We start from the raw sequence: 19,648 nt of genomic DNA, 5'->3' as shown, positions 1-19,648 counted from the left end.
GGTCTTGATAGAGAAGAGACTTAACACTGCCAAGACACAGGTGTGCGGATTAGGTGTGATCCCTTCTCATATTCTCAGTAGTATATCTTATTTGATGGCTTTTCTGCCATGTAAATCTTATCAAAAACGAGCTAACAATAGCGCCACGTTGACAGACGCCCAAGCATCTGGCAAGCCAACGCTCTGAATGTTCAAACTGCTGTGAACAACCTGTCTCCAAGAGAGAAAATAACTGGGAAGTAAACTCAAGGAGTTTGTGTGTTTGCGTGTTTGTGTGTGAACGAGATGAGGGAGAAAGGGAAAGAAAGAGGGAGACGAGAAAGAAAGAGCAAGTTGATAGCCTCATAAATCATGAAAGAGATAGTGCTATATCTTAACCAGTGTTGAGCCAGGTGATGGCATGATGATGATCTGAATGCGACTCAGCGTCTCCTATTTCAGCTACCTCCATTAACTTTGTTCCCTCTCTCTGTGCAAAGATAGAGAAAGATAGAAAGAAGGAGAGAGGGAGAGAGGAGAGGAATAACTTTGGCCGGTACAGGGCCCATTAAAGTGTGATGAGTGGCCTCAGTGAGGGGCTCTGTGTACAGCACTTTATTCAGGAACAATCACTTATTTATAGGTGTTGGAATTGTGTTGTTTGCTTGTTTTATTGAAAACCTTGTGGGTAAAGTGGCGGCAGGCCGCCTGGCATGTGAGCGCCACATCTCTTGAGGGCATCCCTGCAGAAAAATCTTCCTCCTTGATGAATAAGTGAAGGAGACGGATACATTTTTCATTCACACAGAATCCATTGTCGCCTGAGAGATGTCTGGTCTGTGGGTGTGTAGTCAACCTGCAGGCAGTTAAAAAGAAACATAGCCTCCCTTCGACACACATGCACAAACACACATGCATATAAGTACATAATGTATTCCAAAAATCTCACATAAATGCAGAAGCACACAACCTCCAATTGAGCTGTGGACAGCGCTGAGCTCTGATAGACAGTGAGTGTCAGATGTTGTTAAGGAGGATGGATTAATTAGAGTTTACTCTGCCACATGAAGTCAGGTTATCAGTCAAAGCACTGACACATCCACAACCCAGAAAAAAGGTGATAAATGGCTTTGTTTCTCTTAAAGCTTTTGTTAAGTCTAAAAAGAAATTAATTTACAAAAGATATATATATTTATATGTATATATTCAAAAACTAAATGAAAAAACTGACAAGGTTTCATTAAATGATGGGGAATTTAATGAAAAATATTCAAATGAATATTCAAATAAAATAACAAGAAGAAGAAACGTTAGATTGCTGTGTTCTGCGTCCACCACTTCTACTTCACTTCTTGTACACAGAAACCAGCGTTGACAGTCACAAGGGCAATGCACAAGCAGAAACATGAAGGTAGCAAAGTGTAGTGCATCACAGGAAGGGTTGTGGTGTTTTGTGTACATGAGGGAGCATCTCTCTGTATAAATGATTTATTTGAAAAGAGAAAGTGAAAAGTCTTTCTGGAAGAACACCCACCCAGCGCTCCCCCCCCCCATGTGAACAGAAGGGAGCATCTTCAAATGGCCAAATGGGTCTGATGGTGATGGCATGGAGGAGAGAGCAGGGCTGCTCGCTTGCGCAGCCTTATGATCTCCACCACCACTCTCACTGCACGCTGGGACACATCAACAAGTGAATTAATAAATAAATAACACACAACACCATGTTTTATTAACTTGGGTAAGGCATCAGTGGTGAGAGGTCTCAGAGAATCCTGTGATTGGATGGTGGCTTGTATTGTTGTGGGAAAACTTGTAGCAGCTGTCTAACCAGTTGCAGATTATTCTATGAAGTCCTGCAACTGGACAAATGAACTGAGCAATGACCAAAAAATAGGAGTAAACTGCAGACACTGCATTTCTCACTGATCTCAGTCAGTCAGATGTACATGGGTAAAGATCAGTGTGTGTTACAGTACAGCATGTGCATGAGAAGCATTTTCAGAAATAGTCATTTATTAATGTGATATGATGCGCAACAGCAACTCACGGCTGCACTGCTGTAGGAGTGTGTATTAATACTTCTTCATGTGCACTCATTTAGTTATTTGAAAAGTATGTCATAAACACATTGCCATATTATTTAACAAAGTTAAATTTATTTTTGATTTGTCTGTAAAATGCCAGAACATATGACAATGTTTTAAAGTTCTAATAGCTCAAACTGACATTTAATAATTGCAAATTTTTTCAGAGCGAGAATCTGAGACAATCCACATAATTAATTTTACATTAGTTAAATGTATATGAAACAGAGCAAGCAAATCTGATTTGTGAAGCTGGAACAATCAAATGTTGGCTCAACAAACTCAGTGGATTTTATTTAAACCGCTGATAGTTAATGTCTTGATGTTCATCAACTTACATTTCAACACTTCCATACAGGGCAATGGTAAGAGGAAGAATACTTTTAAAAAGAGTGATGGACAGTGCTCCCCTTCCTCGTGGACTTTGATTGACACATGTTCTGCACACTCTTCGTCAAACAGCCACCTCAGGTTACTTATCTTCTTTACCTACAATGAGGTTTGACAGAAATCCAGGACTTTTCCTAGGGATTGGGCTTCAGCTCGATTTTTGTTTACAGTGAGGAAGTTGTACTGCTTTCGTTACATGGCACAAACAGATGTTTGTTTCCATAAACCCCTTCTTGGAGTGAACGCTAGATGTTTTTATAGCCTGGCTTATTTTATACGTTGTAATACTGCCAGCGTGATGCTGAGATTCCACTTGTCAGGTATTATCTACACATCGCATTTGGATTGGTGTGTGCGTGACCGTGAGTGTGTGCACTTAGACTTAGAAAGTGTGTTTGTTTGTGTGTAATTGTGCACTCGTGCTGCCAAATGTATTTGTTTTTTTGCGAGTGTGTCTGAGCATTATGCACGTGTGTGTGTGTGTGTGTGTGTGTGTGTGTGTGTGTGTGTGTGTGTGTGTGTGTGTGTGTGTGTGTGTGTGTGTGTGTGTGTGTGTGTGTGTGTGTGTGTGTGTGTGTGTGTGTGTGTGTGTGTGTGTGTGTGTGTGTGTGTGTGTGTGTGTGTGTGTGTGTGTGTGTGTGTGTGTGTGTGTGTTTGTGTATGTCATCTCGAGCGCACTGTGAAGGTGTCATTGTGCAGCCTAGGCCCTGTAAGCTGTCAGACAGTGAGAGATGCTGCACCTCTAAAGGGCATGCTTTCTGGGCCTTTCCTGTCTATTATAAGCCCTGCAACACTCATCAAGGCTGTTGAAGCACCTCCATGTCCCTCAAGCAGCCACAGAGAAAAGCCACCTTTCTAACTAGGAGAGCCCTTGCCTCTAAACTTCACATACCCTTGTCTTCCATTTTGACATGATAAACGCAAGCAGCAGTAATGAGGCGTCCGTTTGTCAGGGAATCCATTTTGTTTTTCTCAAATCTGAGTAGAAACAAAGAATTCTAGCCCTTCTCCATTTTGAAACACCTGGAGCCGACTCCTTTAAGCTACAGCTCCTTGAGGTGAACACCTCTCTTCATCCATACATGCATCCACAAACTGTAATTTAGACTGATAGGAAAAGATCTATTTCACAAAACCCCATTTTGATATCACTCAGAAGTGCTGACACCTAGCATACAGTGAAGATAGACTGCGCTAAGACAGCTAGCCAAAGATTGAGATGTGTCGCTATCTCGCCATCTGTAACAGTCATGCCTGGTGTCGTCAGAAGCAGATTGCCTCGATACCAGCGACATCAAATCTCCAGTTTGCCAGGCAAATAGAATAAAACAATCGATCGATCTTGCCCCACCTCCCCGTGTATCAACACAATCCATCTGTGTTCATCAGACTATCTGGCTTTCTATCTTCTGTTGTCTGCAGGCGGGCATTCTTTTATTTTCTTCTCTTTTATTTTCTTCCTTCCTCCTCCCACATTTGTTTTGTGATCCATCAGCCTGTTTACCTTATCATGCTGCCAAACCATCCATTTACGCTCCCATCTGTCTGTCAAACTATATCTTAGCTTCCATTTGTCTAACTATCTCTCTGTTTACTCGTTCACCTGTCAATCATGCGGCTTGCCTTGGCTGCTTCAGGTTCCAGCCGCCCGTCTGCCTGATGCTGTATCTGACCTCGTCAGCTCAGAGGACCGTTGATGTAGAATAATTAGATTCCTATCACTTAATCTGAAGTTTTACACAGTATTAACTACAGCACAATGTAATTATAGTAACAGAGGTATATCAGTTTCAGGGGTGACATGAGGCTAAATATATGGATAGATGTTATAAATTATGAATGGCAGTAGGTTGACCTATTTTGACACATGAAATGTTAACTTGGAATTTATTTGAGTTAAGATGTAAAATATAAAAATGTAGGCTGTATTTTCACATGTTTTGCAGAACACTATCTGTGATCTAGATCGCTCCCTCAACATAATCCAAACGGAAGCAGGTCAGCGCTTTGGCTCGGTCCAGTTCAGATCAAGCCTCAGTGGAGCGAGCCAGACGCTGATGTCCGTGTAGTCAGGGGGTCTGGCCCCCCACAGAGGCCCAATCAGTCTTATAGGGTCAGTGACTGGACCCCCCAGGCACCAGAGTGCCACGGCCTGGTGGATTACTTTCTCTCCTGGCTCGGGCCTGTGAAGCGCAGGCCTCGGCTTCAGCCCCATCTGTGCTCTCCATGGCTCCTGCATGCCTTGTGTTGAAAGTCTCAGGCTGCTGGTGAAGCCCCAAATCAAAGCTTCAGTCTAGTGTACACATTCAAACTGCCGAAACACTCCATGCAAAGAGTGGACAGGAGCAAATAAAGGCTTTAATTAGAATTGCATATATAATTATTTATTAGAGACATCATCTGCAATTAGTAGTTTGTTATATTGGAAGTATTATTTCCGATTATCAAATGTGAAATGTTGATGCTTATATTGTAAAATATTTGTTTTGGGGGGCTGATAGAACAACACAAGACAGTTGTACAGTTTTAACAGAGAACAAAATTGAATTATTAATAACAAAAAAAATGGTTTCACTGATTTTTTAAATAACAACGAATTGCTGCCTTAGGGTTGATTAAATGCAGTATTAGTGCTCCTGCTCCCTGTAAAGCACAGGCTGTGCTGCACATCCTAATACCACAAAAGTAAGGAGATAATGTCAAAGTGAAAAGAAAACTCTAACATCAGGCAGTGTTTAGCAGTTTTAAGGATTTTACTCTTGGGAATATTTGTTTTCTTCCATGGTTATACTTAGCTTTAAGTCTGCCTTCTGAAACTTCACTGCTGAGAGGACAATCATGAATGTGAGTTTTGCCTCAGGCACTGATCGATCGAAGAGTTTTCATATAACTGTTCATTGTGTGTGCCTCCGCTGCATCCCCGAATGCAAAGAGGCATTGTTCCGTGACTGAGGAATCAGGTCCAGCTGAGATATTTTCAGGAAGATTTCTGAACCTGAGGGCCCGTCAAGGAATCCGTGCTCCCTTAAATCTGTCAGGCTTGTTGTTTTCAATCAAAAACCTAACAAATGTGAGCCGAGCTTCAGAGAATGATAGATTTTCTTGAAATTAACACACACATAGATTCACGCAGAGCTCAAAGTGCATGTAGTACACACGGGTGTTTACCTGTAGTACACACAGTTTACCTGCACAAAAACACGCAAATCTCTTTTCTACTCTCCTGCTGGGTTGTCCCTGGTTCAGACCTGTCAAAGCTTACCTACTGAGAAGGTAAACTACTACTCTTTCCTCGCATTTGTACATGAACACGCAGTGATTTCCTGCTCTCCTAAAACTTATTTTGAATCGAGCTGTTAGGAAAACATTGCTCTCCAACCAAACTTTTTAAAGCGGGGTTATTAAGGGGCAGTGAGATTATATGTTTTTTGCAAGCTCTACATATGCACCGTACTGTATGTCTGACAATGAAAGCACTAAAAGGACAGATGGGACTAGTGGCAATAAGCGGGGGAAAGCACTTTTTGAGTGGTGGTGTACTGCTCAGCTTTTGAGAAGAGAATCTGGGACTTAAATGGAATGGAGGGGTAGAGAGTTGTGAGAGGCTGTTAGGGGGAATAATGGCTATATTCACTATCTGGGTCACCGGTATTGCAAAGCATGCACATCACAGTAACGTCTTAGATAGAGTGGTGATAGAAGCATGGAAAGATGAACCACATCCTTGCGCTGTCAAAAGCCATTGCGTGTGTGATGACCACCCTGCTCTCTGCGAACCTCTCCTCGTTACCACTTATCTCAACAGACTGTCAGTTAAACTCACTTTCCCCAAACGCCGTATACAAACTGTCAAGCAGGAACGTTCATTTGTATACAAGCATGCCTAATCTGAATACTATGAGATTTAGTGTCCATCTCAAGTTCAAATGTGTTGTCATTGTTTAGATTGCTTCATGTGATTCCTGGGCGTCTAGAAATCACAAGTGGTCGTTTTTTTTGTAAACATGTCAGTAATAAGGGGGATTACAAAGAGAAAAGTAAAGGAGGGCAAGAGAAGAAAATTGAAAAGGAGTAAATGCAAGACAGTCTGGCGCACAAGGGAGCGAGTGGGAGAATTTCTGTATCTTGCCTCAGCATGTTTATCCAGGCCTGTCTTAGGCATTCCCTCTGTCGTGCTATTCTGATGGCCTCTGCCTGCAACGGCATGCTGAGAAAGCACACCAAAACACATCAAGCACCGGATTTCAGCCCCCGCGGTCTCAGATCCCATGACATATCTACACCTTCCTACTTTAGGTAGATACTAAAAAAAAAAACACTGGCTTCATGTAGTGTAAAGTTAAACTCGGGAGGGAAGTCGTACAGAACATTTTCTCCATAAACCTCCACAGATTGAAATACATTGCAGGCACGTTGTGTTTGACAACACAGATGCATCCTTGTGTTCAAAGAAAGGTTTCGCTAGCTAAATATCGTTGAGCTAACAGTCGTCTTTGAAAGTAGCATGTTTATTACCAAGGGGATTTGTGAAAGTCATTCTAGGGCATATAGGAAATCAATGGGTGGAAATGTTGCTGAGGCAGGATGTGTGAAACTGGATATATCAATATGGTAAATTAGATAGAACATAGGATTAAAAGTCAACTCTCTTTAAGTCAGCTTAAATACAGAAAATCTCTGTGTTCATCTTTGTTGTGAGACAAAGTAAGAAAAGTAGTGTTTCTGTGTGATTTTTGTGGAACACTTATACCAATTGTGTTGCCATTATTATAGAGAAACGAATTATCTTAAAGGTGAAATCATGAGGAAAAGGTCTGTGGGTTGGGTTCGACCCCTTGTCCGCCGTGAGAAGGGCTCAGCTATAGTCCATTGGCCTTTGCTTGTTGGTTTTATTCTTTTTTTGGTAACTTAGAGAAACTCAAACACAGAATCATATTAATAATAATAATAATACATAATATTTATATAGCGCCTTTCACGAAACCCAAGGTCGCTTCACAAGTCGGGCAGGGGGGGGGAGTAGAGGAAAAGAGGCAGACAGGTCAGGGGGGGGGGGGGCAAGCAAGTAGCGGAAAAATAAACCTATCAAACTAACTATATACTGGGGAAAGCCTTGGTGCGTTTTGAGGGCTTTTTTGAAAGTGTCCAAGGTTGGGGCGCTGCGGATTTCGGGGGGGAGAGAGTTCCATATTGTGTTCATAATCATAATAAGAAGCTAGTCAACCTTTGTTTTTTTTAAGAACCTAGATGTTCCTGTAATTCAAGGCTAACCCTCCCCCACCACCAAAATAAACAACAAGCCTAACCTCCATAGTGCAGTATCCAAGAGAAAGCATGTTTGGCTTTTAATCCTTTAATCTTCCACCATGCCTTGGTTTGTATACATTTCAGCTGCTTGTTACAATGAGTGACTTGTAACATCAGATAGAAAAGGGTCAATGACACTCTTTATTCTCCACCCCCACAGTCCTTCCCGCCCTAATTATTCCCCCAGCTCTCGGCATCTGAACTCACCTTTCCTTCAGTTGCACTATTTCGCCTCCCCTGCTCCTTCGGGGTGATTACTCTCACCGCTGAACGAGAGGCTGTGTTTGCCAAGACTGTAGTTTTGCGATACCCAACCAATAACTTTCAGTCGAAAGAAATAGCTTCTCTCTTCGCATCCCATTTTTAAACCATATCTTGTTTCTGTGTAGGGAGTTCCATTACTCTGTAGCTTGCAGGCTGGAAGAGGGGAAGGGAGGTGCACGAGATGAAAAGAGGTGATAGAAGGTTGGAGAGAATTAGACAAAGGGAATGACATGTCGGAGAAATCATGCCGCTGTTCACTTGTTTAGCACAAAAGACAGCGTTTGCATGATATGCACCGATATTCTAAAATAGATGCAGCTCCAGTCATGCCCTATGATGCATCCTGCTCTCCTTCTGCAGCTATTTACACACACGAGGGGTGATTATGCGAGCCTGACCTTGTTATTGTGGCCCTGATGAATGTGAGTACCATGTTTAGATGTTGGCCCAGGGTCTGTCGCTACCCAGACGATATTTAACTAACATAGCATAATCCCTCCGAAAGTCTTCTTGTTTAGACTGCCCAACGAAAAGGCAATTCTTCAAAGTATCCCATGCTGAAAGGCTTTGATAGATGACTGGCAGCTTTTCCTTCTTTTGCGGATCATAGAGCCTCATCATGATGTAATTCCGCGTAATTAGCCAAAGTTGACAGTAACACAAAAGTCATTATGATATTTAATCTCTTTTGGGGAATCCACTGGGGAAACTGTGGATTTATTATAACATGAAATGACATCTCACTGGAGGCCGCGCAAACAGTCAGGAGAAGGTCGGAGTTGACTACAGCGGCTTAAGGCCTCTGCTCAGCTGTTTAGTAATCTTGGCTTCCTCTCCTCCTCCTATTACTCTTGTCTCAGAGCGTCTCCCTGGTGGCACAGATCATCATGATATACATGAAGGATACGCTCGGGTGTGTTCGAAACAGAGGGGTGTGTATGTGTGTGACTTCCCCAAAGCAGTGCATTGAGCGGTTTTTCCGTGCACCCCTTGAACATTTAAGCAACACTGTATTGTGTGTGTGTGTGTGTGTGTGTGTGTGTGTGTGTGTGTGTGTGTGTGTGTGTGTGTGTGTGTGTGTGTGTGTGTGTGTGTGTGTGTGTGTGTGTGTGTGTGTGTGTGTGTGTGTGTGTGTGTGTGTGTGTGTGTGTGTGTGTGTGTGTGTGTGTGTGTGTGTGTGTGTGTGTGTGTGTGTGTGTGTGTGTGTGTCAGTGACTTCCCCCTCCATCTGCCCGCCCTCATGGAAATCCTCGGTGCATTTAGTAACATTTTGAGACACGGTGCCAGCATTTAATTAACTTCTGGTATACCAACATGTTCCTGCTGAAACATCGAATACCTGATCTTCTTTAGTCAATTTCTTCTCCTGTTCTTGTGCTCCACCGTGTCGCGCCTACTGTAACTCGGAAAGATGTTGCCGCTGGGATAAGCAGGTAAAGAAGCCATCAAAACCGATGCAAGTAGAAAGAGTTGCAATCAGTGCTCCAAAGAACCGTAGAGTTAGTCTTTTGTGTGGATCGCTCCCCCTATCCCCCTGTCTCACTTTGTTTCCCTCTCTGTCTGTGTGCTTGAAGCGTTCAATTCAGTAGAGGCTAGTAGTAATGTTGCTCTCCCAGTAGAAATGGCTGCTGTTTGTTCAATTGTTGTGATAGATTGATGTGGGTTGGGAAAAGATGGGCTTTTATGCACCTGAAGATAGGAATAGAAAAGTCTTTATGAGAAGCCAATAGCTCGCCGCTCAAGGATCGTCGGATAGGAGATGCATTTTGCTTGAAGTTTTCCTCCCGTTCTGTGAAGTCCTTGACAAAGGCTTTCCCAGGTATTCAGGCAACCCCCCAAAAAAGGGCTCTTTTCCTTTGTTATTCCACAAAAAGCAGCATGCTATACTTATTTCTGCAGGGTTTCAACAAGTGGTCGCACTAATGGTATCTATTGTTTTCAGTTTACACCGCACACAAATGGCTGCCTCTTCTGAGCTTGTCAAATGGTATCATAAATGTCACAATATATGTCTACTTTGGATCAACATCGAGGTTAATTATGAGTATGCAAAAGTAAGGCAAAAATGTAGCCTAGTTATAATTTACTGTCATGACATGTCTTGATAAAAAAAATTAAGACAGCTTACACTTGAATAAAGATGAAAAAGTGATTTGAAAGGTTGGGTTAATGTCTTGTGTATTTATGTAGAAAACACTCCACAGTAATTGGTATATATATTTTAGTGTATTGTTCCAGTTTTTATCTTGTTTTTTTTATTCCCAATTCATTTATAGTCTTTTATTTAGTCCTCTCGTTGATCCTTTCCGCGTGTCCGTCCTGTTTACAGTAATAGCTCAAGATGATCCCGCATTAGAGTCTGTTTTCTGTCAGCTCTGTTTTTCTGTGCTCCTCCTCCTCTGACAGACAGACAGAGGGTTGAAGGCAAGTGATTGCCCAGATATGAGGTTACAGCAATCGGGCTTGCAAATGATTGGCAGGGATGGATAGTGCGTGCTCTACTTTTTTCCTTTTCAATGTTGTCCTCATTCTTTTGTGTGTAGTATAACTGCCTGTTTTGAAAGCAGGTTGTATAAGTCCTGTTTACAAAAGCAACCTGTGGATACAGAAGTATAGCATACAGTAAGTAGTGAGGATGGTGTTGGAAACGCTGCCAGAGCATGTTAGCTTTAACGATCGACAACTGTATATTAATGTGCATTAAACTCAAAGGAGAATATAAACCTTTCATCAGTTTGTTTTGTGGGAACATCTCATTATGTCTCTCTCTGCTCCTTCCCTCTCTCTCTCCTCCTGTGCACCATCTGCATGGTGCTTTGTATCCAATCTGAAGGAGGGCTTTCTGTTCTCCACTGTGATGGTGGGAGTGTGTGTGTTTCTCTGTGTGCCTGTACTGTATGTTTGTGTACATGTTCCTAGCCATCAAAGTCACTCTCAGCTCATTACCTGACATGATGGATGGAGCGAGCGCTATTAAATAACGCCCAGCCCGGGACGCCTGGCACCCTGCAGCTGGCACTGAGTAATGGGCATCGTGGTGGCGCCGTGTGCGGAAACACCAGGGAGTCCTGTGTGGTGCGCCTGCAGTCATCTCCATGGCTCTGCTTCCTGGTTCTGTCCAACCCCACCTGCCACCTGGCTGCCCGGCGGATGCCATGGGCATTTCTGGGCAGACATGGCTGGATAGCATGGGAGGTTGTGTTTGTATGACTCTGTCACAGAACTGGCAAGTGAGAAAACCCAGAGTGCTATTTGACCACAAACGCAACAGTGGAACATTCACTGCCACAAATCACCAGCAGCAACTTTTATTTTATTCTTTCAATGTATCTGCTTTTGTGGTTGTTATTCAACTACCAAATGTAAGGTTTTGCCCATGTTTAATCTTACAAAGAATATTTCTGAATAGAAGAAACAAGTCTTGTCGTCCTTGTTCCTTCTCTTCACCTTTCGTACAGTACACTTAGTCTTTGTACTTGTGTGTTCCCCTTTGTTTGGCTGTGTGTGTGCGTGCATGTTTGCACGTTTTCTCCTGTGCAGATGCTTCTTCTGAGGAGTTGAGAGGCTCTTGAGTGGAAGCCTGCCTCAGGAGTTGAATGGAGTTACTATGACACCAGACACAAGCACCTCAACTTCAGCAGCTTCTTCTGTTGCTCCGTCCTCCCCTGCTGCTCTGCCCTCAATCACCCTGGATTTGCCTCATGTTGTTTTGTCTCTCCTTTATCTGCCTCCCTTAGTGTCTCTATACAGTCTTTCATTACGTTGAGCTCCCGCGTGCCAGTATGGATCAATGTAACAACACTTTCTTGTTCTTTCTCAGTCTCACTCTGTTTCTGATTCTTTGTTGTTTCTTTTTTCCCTTTTCCGAACAGACAACCGGCGTGCAGTCCTGGAAAGGTCTCGCTCACGCCACAACGCAAATCACCCAGCTCGATGATCGCCCACGCCTACCACAAGACGCTAGATAAGTGCCAAAGAGGCCTGCGAGGTGGAGACATGGAAGACATCTGAAGGAGGGACAGACCGCCCCTCACTGTAGCGCTCAAACACACACACACACACACACACACACACACACACATACATATCACTCACACATCAACAAAAACTGCAGAATCCACACATAACCGAAGCGTCTACCATACATCTCAAACACTTTTAATTATCATGCTCTTCCTCTGATGCCTTACATATTTATTCAACACTTTCTCATCACTCTAAATATTTGTGTCCTATTTCGATTAGGGCTGCTGCGGTTTAAAGAAGGTGCTTTTGCTTGGAATGACATTTTGATTCATGCTAGTTGATTTTATTTGTATTGAAATGCTTCAGCTCACATACCGTAGGTCTTGTCATGAAACATGCAGTGTTTTGAAAAGAGGCAAGGACGACTGAACCATAGTGTACATTTATGGTCCTGACAAACAGCACAATGAGCAAAGGTGCAGAGGGCCCGGCGGTCCTTTAAATGCAAGACGGAGATTCAACAGCCATTATCCTGCTGGTGTTCTCTTCAACAGTTCTCTGAACTCTTCACAGAGGAGGAATGTGTGGATATCGAAACTGTAATCTCTGTTTTGACAGGACGCATTTTATTTTTATTTCTGTAATATCTGACCGGGGGCTGATCTCTGTTCCAAGGTCGCTTTTGCTGTTCACGTGAGAGACTGACACATTTCTAAATGCACATAACTGCCGAGAGGAGCAAACCCGACCCTTTGACCTTTCCTGCTGTCACACAGGTTTCAGGGGGGGGGGGGGTTGAAGGTATAACAACGTTTTAAATGTGATTCTATTTTAATCTGTGTATAGTTTTGTTTATAGGAGGTCTCTCTCAATAAGACAAATGGGAAAAAAATTGCTCTGTTTAGAATTCCCAGATTTAATTATTTCCCCGTTTTCCAAAAAATAAATAGATCAATAAAAAGTAGCTCTGTAGGAAAACAAATGTAAACTTAGGGTCATACGTACACATTGTTTTCAACATGTTTTTACCGCTATGAAGGTGTAATTAACATAAGGGATACGCAGCTTAAAGGGTAAATGTATAATGTTTAAGAAATGCAAAATGTTCTTAGAAAAGCATCAGATGTATTGTGTTAAATAAAGTAAAACAAAGGTTTCAGCATGGACACACACACACACACACACACACACACACACACACACACCTGATTCTTGGAGTTAAAGTGCAGATCAGTTGAAACTATGCTGTAAGTTTTGTTTCTCTCCGTAAGGACCCACTGTCACACCGTTCCTTCACGTGAACTATTTATTCATATATTCATGCCTAGGGCCACCCTGTCCCCTCCCTGCCCTAAACTGTAAGCAGATGCTACTAAAAACAACCACTGAATCCACATGGAGAGTGGGCACGAGCAGAATATCGACTAAGGGGCACAGAAGACAAGATGATGCTTGTCTTAGCAAGTGAGTCTCCAACGGCCCTTCAATTCCCCAACACTAATAGCATAAGTGACCCTTTTTACCATAACACAAGTTACTTCAGTCTTACCAGAGCTTTGCTTCAAGCTTTGTGTGTGAGCGCCATGCCAGCTCAGTAATCGGACAGGAACCCAGACAAAATAGGATCCAGTGTGCTTGACTCCTGGGCTGAAGAGATGGAGATTTTTCATTTAAACTAATCTGCCGCTGCTGTTTGTGATGTGTCTGTTTCATGATGCCTCCTCTCCCGGCTCGCATGCTTCTAAAAATGCAATTTTACACATCAACTCGGCTCAAGGTGCATCCACAATGCTCTGAGAAGTCTGCATATTTAAGACAACAATAATTCTCCTGTGAATATAAGGTGAACGCAGTCGCTCGGAGAAAGTATAGAAAATGAGTTTTTAAGGGATGCTGCGAGGATAAGGGTTTAAAGGTGTGTTGTGTACAGCGGGGAAGGAGATGATTTCCTTTTTTAATCCCAATTTACCCTCTGTTCTAACACTACCACGGTTTATGTAAAAGTATTGAATATCAGATCCCCACCTACACCAATGTCTGCTGTGACGTTTTTTGTTTTTTAACCCTCTGATTGAATACTGCCAAAACAACCAGTTCATGGTTGTCAATTTGACTGACACTTTTTTTCTTGATTATTAAATCAAATCAGATTATTTTCACATGTGCCAATTTATTTTTTTGTTTTTGGAAAAACAGAGTTCTCCCCATACAATGACGGAACATTTCTGTTTTCATTTTATTTTCTATATCAAAGGGAGTACAGGTATCTTTTTCGTCAAAGTATGAAAAAAAGATTGTACAGACTTAAAAAGTTGTATTTTATTTTTATTTTAACCATTATTTGATGAAAATGTATCCAATTATGAACCGTCATTGAACTAGGAGATTTTGATGTGATAGTCATGTGGTATTTCTCATTTGAAACACTCAAAAATATTTAGTTAGATGTAATTTATTTGGACTTTTGTAAAAATGAATTTCCATTGTAGAGCGTGATGAGCTAGGAGCTACGGTGTTAGCAGTTGTAGAAGTTTCAGATCATCCGTCTTCTCTACCACAGTGTGATGCAAACCACACATGGACTGCAACACTAAAAGTGCAGGTTTGATGCAGTTCAATACATAACATGGATGGAGAGCATCGGCGGAAAACATGCCAGTTGTATTTCTAAGGATTGAAATGGTTCATTTATAATAGAAACTTCTACAATGACAACATTCCTCAACATCCCTGTAAGTGATTGAATCATTCCCCCCCCCCCCCCTCATTCCATCGTTTAGGATAATCAGAGTTATGTATTAATATAGAAAATAGCAGGAGTGTTTCAGGTCAAAAGAACCTGTATTGTTCCATCATGTTAGTGTGAAAAACAGGCCTTCGTGTCGATCATCCCACGGTATTTTAGCTCGTGGCTAACAAACCTGAACCGGTGTTGACTTGTGCTCATGGTGATTATAGGAAGGAGGAGGCAGGGGTATGAATTATTGACCCTCTGTAAAAGGTGCCATTTTGGTGTCAGTTTATTTAAAAGCAAAGTTTCAGATCTCACTCGGACTCCAGAGACTGTGCACTTTACCTCACAAAAGATTCTGCTCAGGCAGAGGAAGAGTTGTTTGGATACGACATTGCCACTAACAGAGCAAACTATTTGCAAAGTCTTTCTTTTGGTAAACACTTCCAGCTGCCACATATCCAGTTCTTCCCTACTTTGTGAGTGCTTGCTATTGATTTGTGGAAGACCAATTGCAGCTGAAGGAATAAACACAGCTCGTAGCTGTTAACAAACCCTGTCCGACCGTGATGTGTAAGCTGCCATATCCCTGCCTACCCTCGTTGTTGTCATTATGTTTTATTGTCTTAAAAAACATTTATATTTGTAACAGTTTAAGCTTATTTGTATCCTTAAGAACATGAATAAATAAAATGGTTATGCACACTGTCCTTCCATACAACATGTAATGTATCATCGTACTAAATAATAACCACTTTGTTACATAAACAGGTTTCTGAAAAATACTTTGTCGTCTTCTTCTTGGATTTATGTCTTTATGCATTTCCTTATTGACATGTCAGAAGTATTACAGTATTTCTTTATGAACCTTTGTTTTTTCAAGTCTTCAGCTTTTGTTTTTACTCTGATCTTAAATCATATACTCACTGATACTCATATACTACTTTGTGGCGGGCAGAAGAAACCTGCCCCATGCTAACTTATGGACAGGGATTACAGAGAGCTCTACAGTAGGTGTAGCGCATGATGAACGAGACAGCTCCTACCAATACAAAAGCAGAATATTTGGACCTTGGTGCTCCCAATACTTTATCATGCACAGTGTCAAAGGGAAAATGCTGCCATGTCCAAAGGCAGCTTAGGAAAATGACTTACTTACTTCACAGTCAGAAATAATACAACCAGAAAAGATAGTACTTTTTAATAATTGTTGAAACTTCTGCAGCAATGGAGAGTCAGGACTCAGAGAGACACGAGGAGAGTTGGAGCTTTGATGTCAAACACTGATGTTTATTACAAGTATCGGCCGGAGAATTCATATCACAAGTCAGCAGCCAGAGGTTCTGACTGCCCGGGTGGGTTGCCACATCAATTCTGCCCCGCCTCTCTCTCTCTCGATAGACCTTTTAACTAGTTTACAGAGAGTTAATCCACATATTGGGGGATGGTGCGTAAACACCTGGGAACACTAGAGATATCCCCAACATCTGGAGATACTGAATCACTTGCCTGACTCTTAGGCTCTGTGACCGAGAGTTGACCGGTCATTAAACTGAGAATAAGTGCAGCAGCACATTCTTTAAAGGAGATAACAGAATCAGGGTTGGTTATTAACGTCTACAGGCAATAAGGTTAAATATCTTAGGAGTAAGGAAGAATTATTCCCTAACACCCGTCACTACAAATCTACTCTGCCCAAACTGGAGGACACGGAGGGAAAGAGTCATTTGTTTATTATTTGATACTAAATGATTTAATACAATAAACACAGAATGCATCCTATGTACAGTACAACGTGTGCCGGATTCTATTACAAGTCATTTGAGTTTATAATAAATAAGAAAACATGGGACTATATTTAATATATAAGAAAGTTGAACTGTGTCTTCCTGAGTCACAGCACTGAGAGTCAGATGGCAGGGCTGTTCCTGTCCTAGCATCTTAGCATTAAGCTCTTCCTCCCAAACATGCTCAAATCCATTGCTGTGTTCCCCCTGCATGTGCCATGTACTGCTATCCCGCTCCAGCATGACGTAATCAAATTAAGGCTGACATGAGGAAGTAACCCTGTGTCCACAAGGGCCTCTTGCACTCTCTTCCTGCGTGCGCGCGCACACACACACACACACACACACACACACACACACACACACACACACACACACACACACACACACACACACACACACACACACACACACACACACACACACACACACACACACACACACACACACACACACACACACACACACACACACACACTCTGAGTCTTGGGACGGTTCTTCTGGAGTCTCTCCTCCTCCCAGTGTGAGTGAGACAGATGGAGATTTATCTCTCAACAAGCTGTGATCTGTGTTTAGAGATGTGTGCTGCAGAACACAACTCTAATTAGGTTTATTGTTGATCTTGAGAGGTTAATTTGTACTTGGCTGTGAGTAAACAGGCTGAAAGAGACCAACCTAGTTCCTTGCAAGGCAGCTATGAAGAATGGCGGCTTTTTTTTAATCTTCTTGACTTTTCCAGGTGATTCAGAAAGATTATACCTCCATGCTATTTGTGTCTGGTCTGGTGTAATTGCGCTTTGTACCAAAGGTGAGAGATCTGTCTTGGTTGGGATGGTAGAACTAGGAATGAGATACGGAAAGTGTGTTCGGCTGATGAGCTTAGGAGTACAGTTGTGTGTGTTTGTGTGTGTGTGTGTGTGTGTGTGTGTGTGTGTGTGTGTGTGTGTGTGTGTGTGTGTGTGTGTGTGTGTGTGTGTGTGTGTGTGTGTGTGTGTGTGTGTGTGTGTGTGTGTGTGTGGCAGGTATACTTGTTTTATTTTTTCATCCTGTTATTTATTTCACAACCTCCAGGTAAGTATCCTTGTCAGAGTCTGAGAGATGAGCCAAGCCCACACAAGTTCTCATTTCTCTGCCCACCCTCTTTTTCATGCTATACACAGACGTGTTTCTAACGCCTGGTGACAGATCAGTTGTCAGCAGGAGAGCAACATAATTATGTTGCATTTTGCATTTCCACCTACTTGACAATACGCAAACATTATGGAGATGAGACAACAGTAATAATTCCCTCTTTACCTGAACTAATTCTGTCTGAGGAGGAATCTTATGGGAGTTTGACAAATGCACATATGTGTGTGTTCAGGGCGAATGGGTGTCTCATGCATTTTCTGTGAAAGAATGTTCTTGTTTAATTGTATGCAGGTGTGTGTGCCATAAACAGCCTAGTGTTGTCCCTATGAAAGTGTGTAATAATTGTTTTGCTATGCATCGGCATCCATGTCACAAAACAAATATGTACTTTTAAGAATATGCCAGAGTTGGATACAGTGTCACAGCTGTAAGAACATCTGGAAACATTTATTTTTAAATGTTCAGTACATTTAAAACATAGTTTCTCAAAAGCCGGCCCATTGAAAAATTCAGTCATTCAAAAAGGCATGAAAGGAGTCAAAGTGAATTGTCATTGTATTGTATATCATTAAAAAACATCATAGCAGATGTTTGAGTATATATGCCAGAAAAAGTGTAATTACACAAATCAGTTCTGTGCTAATTACAGTAGCAAATGGTGTCATGTCAACATGCTAATCATGATAAAGATACCTACTCGTATCATAGCGTTTTCATTATGTACGTTAGCATGGTTATATTAGCATTTAGTTGAAGCCTACTGTGCCCGAGTGCAGCCTTACAGAGCTCTTAGTATGTCTGTAGACACTACTAACAATTGTTTTCATAAATGTATCTAAAAAAGAGAGGTCAAGAAATGCCATCAAATTGCTGCTTTTATTTTGTAAACGCTTAAAAAAAATTAACACTGAAACGCTGACATTCTGAGAAATACACTTTTATTTTGGCAAAAAGAATATTAATTAATCTTGTGTTGATTGAGAAGTTGATTAAAGAACTATTTTTAGCACCAGAATGAGCTGGCATCATGCATTAACACGTTTTCATTACTCAACCATCTGACCATGACACATTTTACTCATCTCTCACACTAACGGACACTCAGGCTTCCTCCCCAGACATTCAAAGCAATGATCTGTCCTCTTCATCTTATTTTTTTCCCTCTCAACCCTGCAGTCACTTGTCACCGTGTTTGTCCAGTCCGCCCTGCCCGAGTGTTACTACTTGGAAATCAATACGCTTTTTTCAGTACATGAAATTTTAAAATGACCCAGACAGCAGATGTGTCTTCTGTGTCACTATACTTCAACTGATGGCTTGTAACACTATGTCCAATAATGCTGCTTGACACTGAGTGATGGTGGTATTAACCTTACTTGGGGAATGTAATACCGACGCAGTCCTTCAAGAGTTTATGCTTTGGTGTTGCTCAGATTGAAATACTGCTTTCTTTCTACTGATCATTGCTGCATTCAGTACGGAATTTCCATGATCACAGTTCATTGCTCCTTCTTATATCTCCTTTTCTCCATCCTGCCTCACACCGCCCACATCGACGAGACATGGCTCCCAGCAGGGAGAGGGTCAGCTCAGAGGAGACTTCAACCTGTCAGAAAAATTCACATCTAGCCCCTCATGCCTGCCTTCACCATCCCACCCCTCCATCTCCCACGTCTCCAGTGCTCCCTCCCTGGCACCCATCACTCCTCTTTCCCTCTGCTACCCTCCTCCTCTTGCCATTTGATTCAGATCACTGAGTTAGCCTCCGTCTCCTTTGTCTGAGGCTCCATTTTGCCTGGCAGATGGACAGGGGAAGAAGAGATGGACTCAAATCCAGTATATATAAATGTGTGTTGGTGTTCGTAAGATGGAAGGAGAGGAAGAAAGGGACGAAGAGGGAGAGAAACTTTTCTGGGAGGCAAAATGTCAAACAGCAATGAAGTGAGGAGACTTTTATCTGTCAAACCTGTGTGAGGTCTTGCCTTTCAGGCTACTGAGTGACAAGGCTG

At 42.1% G+C, this 19,648-nt stretch overlaps 1 protein-coding gene across 14 annotated transcripts in view; it reads left to right on the top strand.

Annotated features, from left to right (window-relative positions):
• diaph2 (diaphanous-related formin 2) overlaps nucleotides 1-15,506 on the top strand; it is a 347,379-nt gene extending 331,873 nt beyond the window's left edge. For all 14 annotated transcript variants that reach the window (XM_079670514.1, XM_079670513.1, XM_079670507.1 and 11 more), the window contains one exon: nucleotides 11,897-15,506. In XM_079670514.1, the coding sequence (XP_079526640.1) occupies nucleotides 11,897-11,961 (65 nt within the window). In that variant the 3' untranslated portion in view covers nucleotides 11,962-15,506. The remainder of the gene's footprint in view (nucleotides 1-11,896) is intronic.
• Nucleotides 15,507-19,648: the final 4,142 nt, after the last annotated feature.

The sequence above is a fragment of the Notothenia rossii genome (assembly GCF_949606895.1).
Source record: "Notothenia rossii genome assembly, chromosome: 3".
In the NCBI taxonomy this organism is placed as follows: Eukaryota; Metazoa; Chordata; class Actinopteri; order Perciformes; family Nototheniidae; genus Notothenia; species Notothenia rossii.
This window is presented reverse-complemented; position numbering and strand designations above follow the sequence as displayed.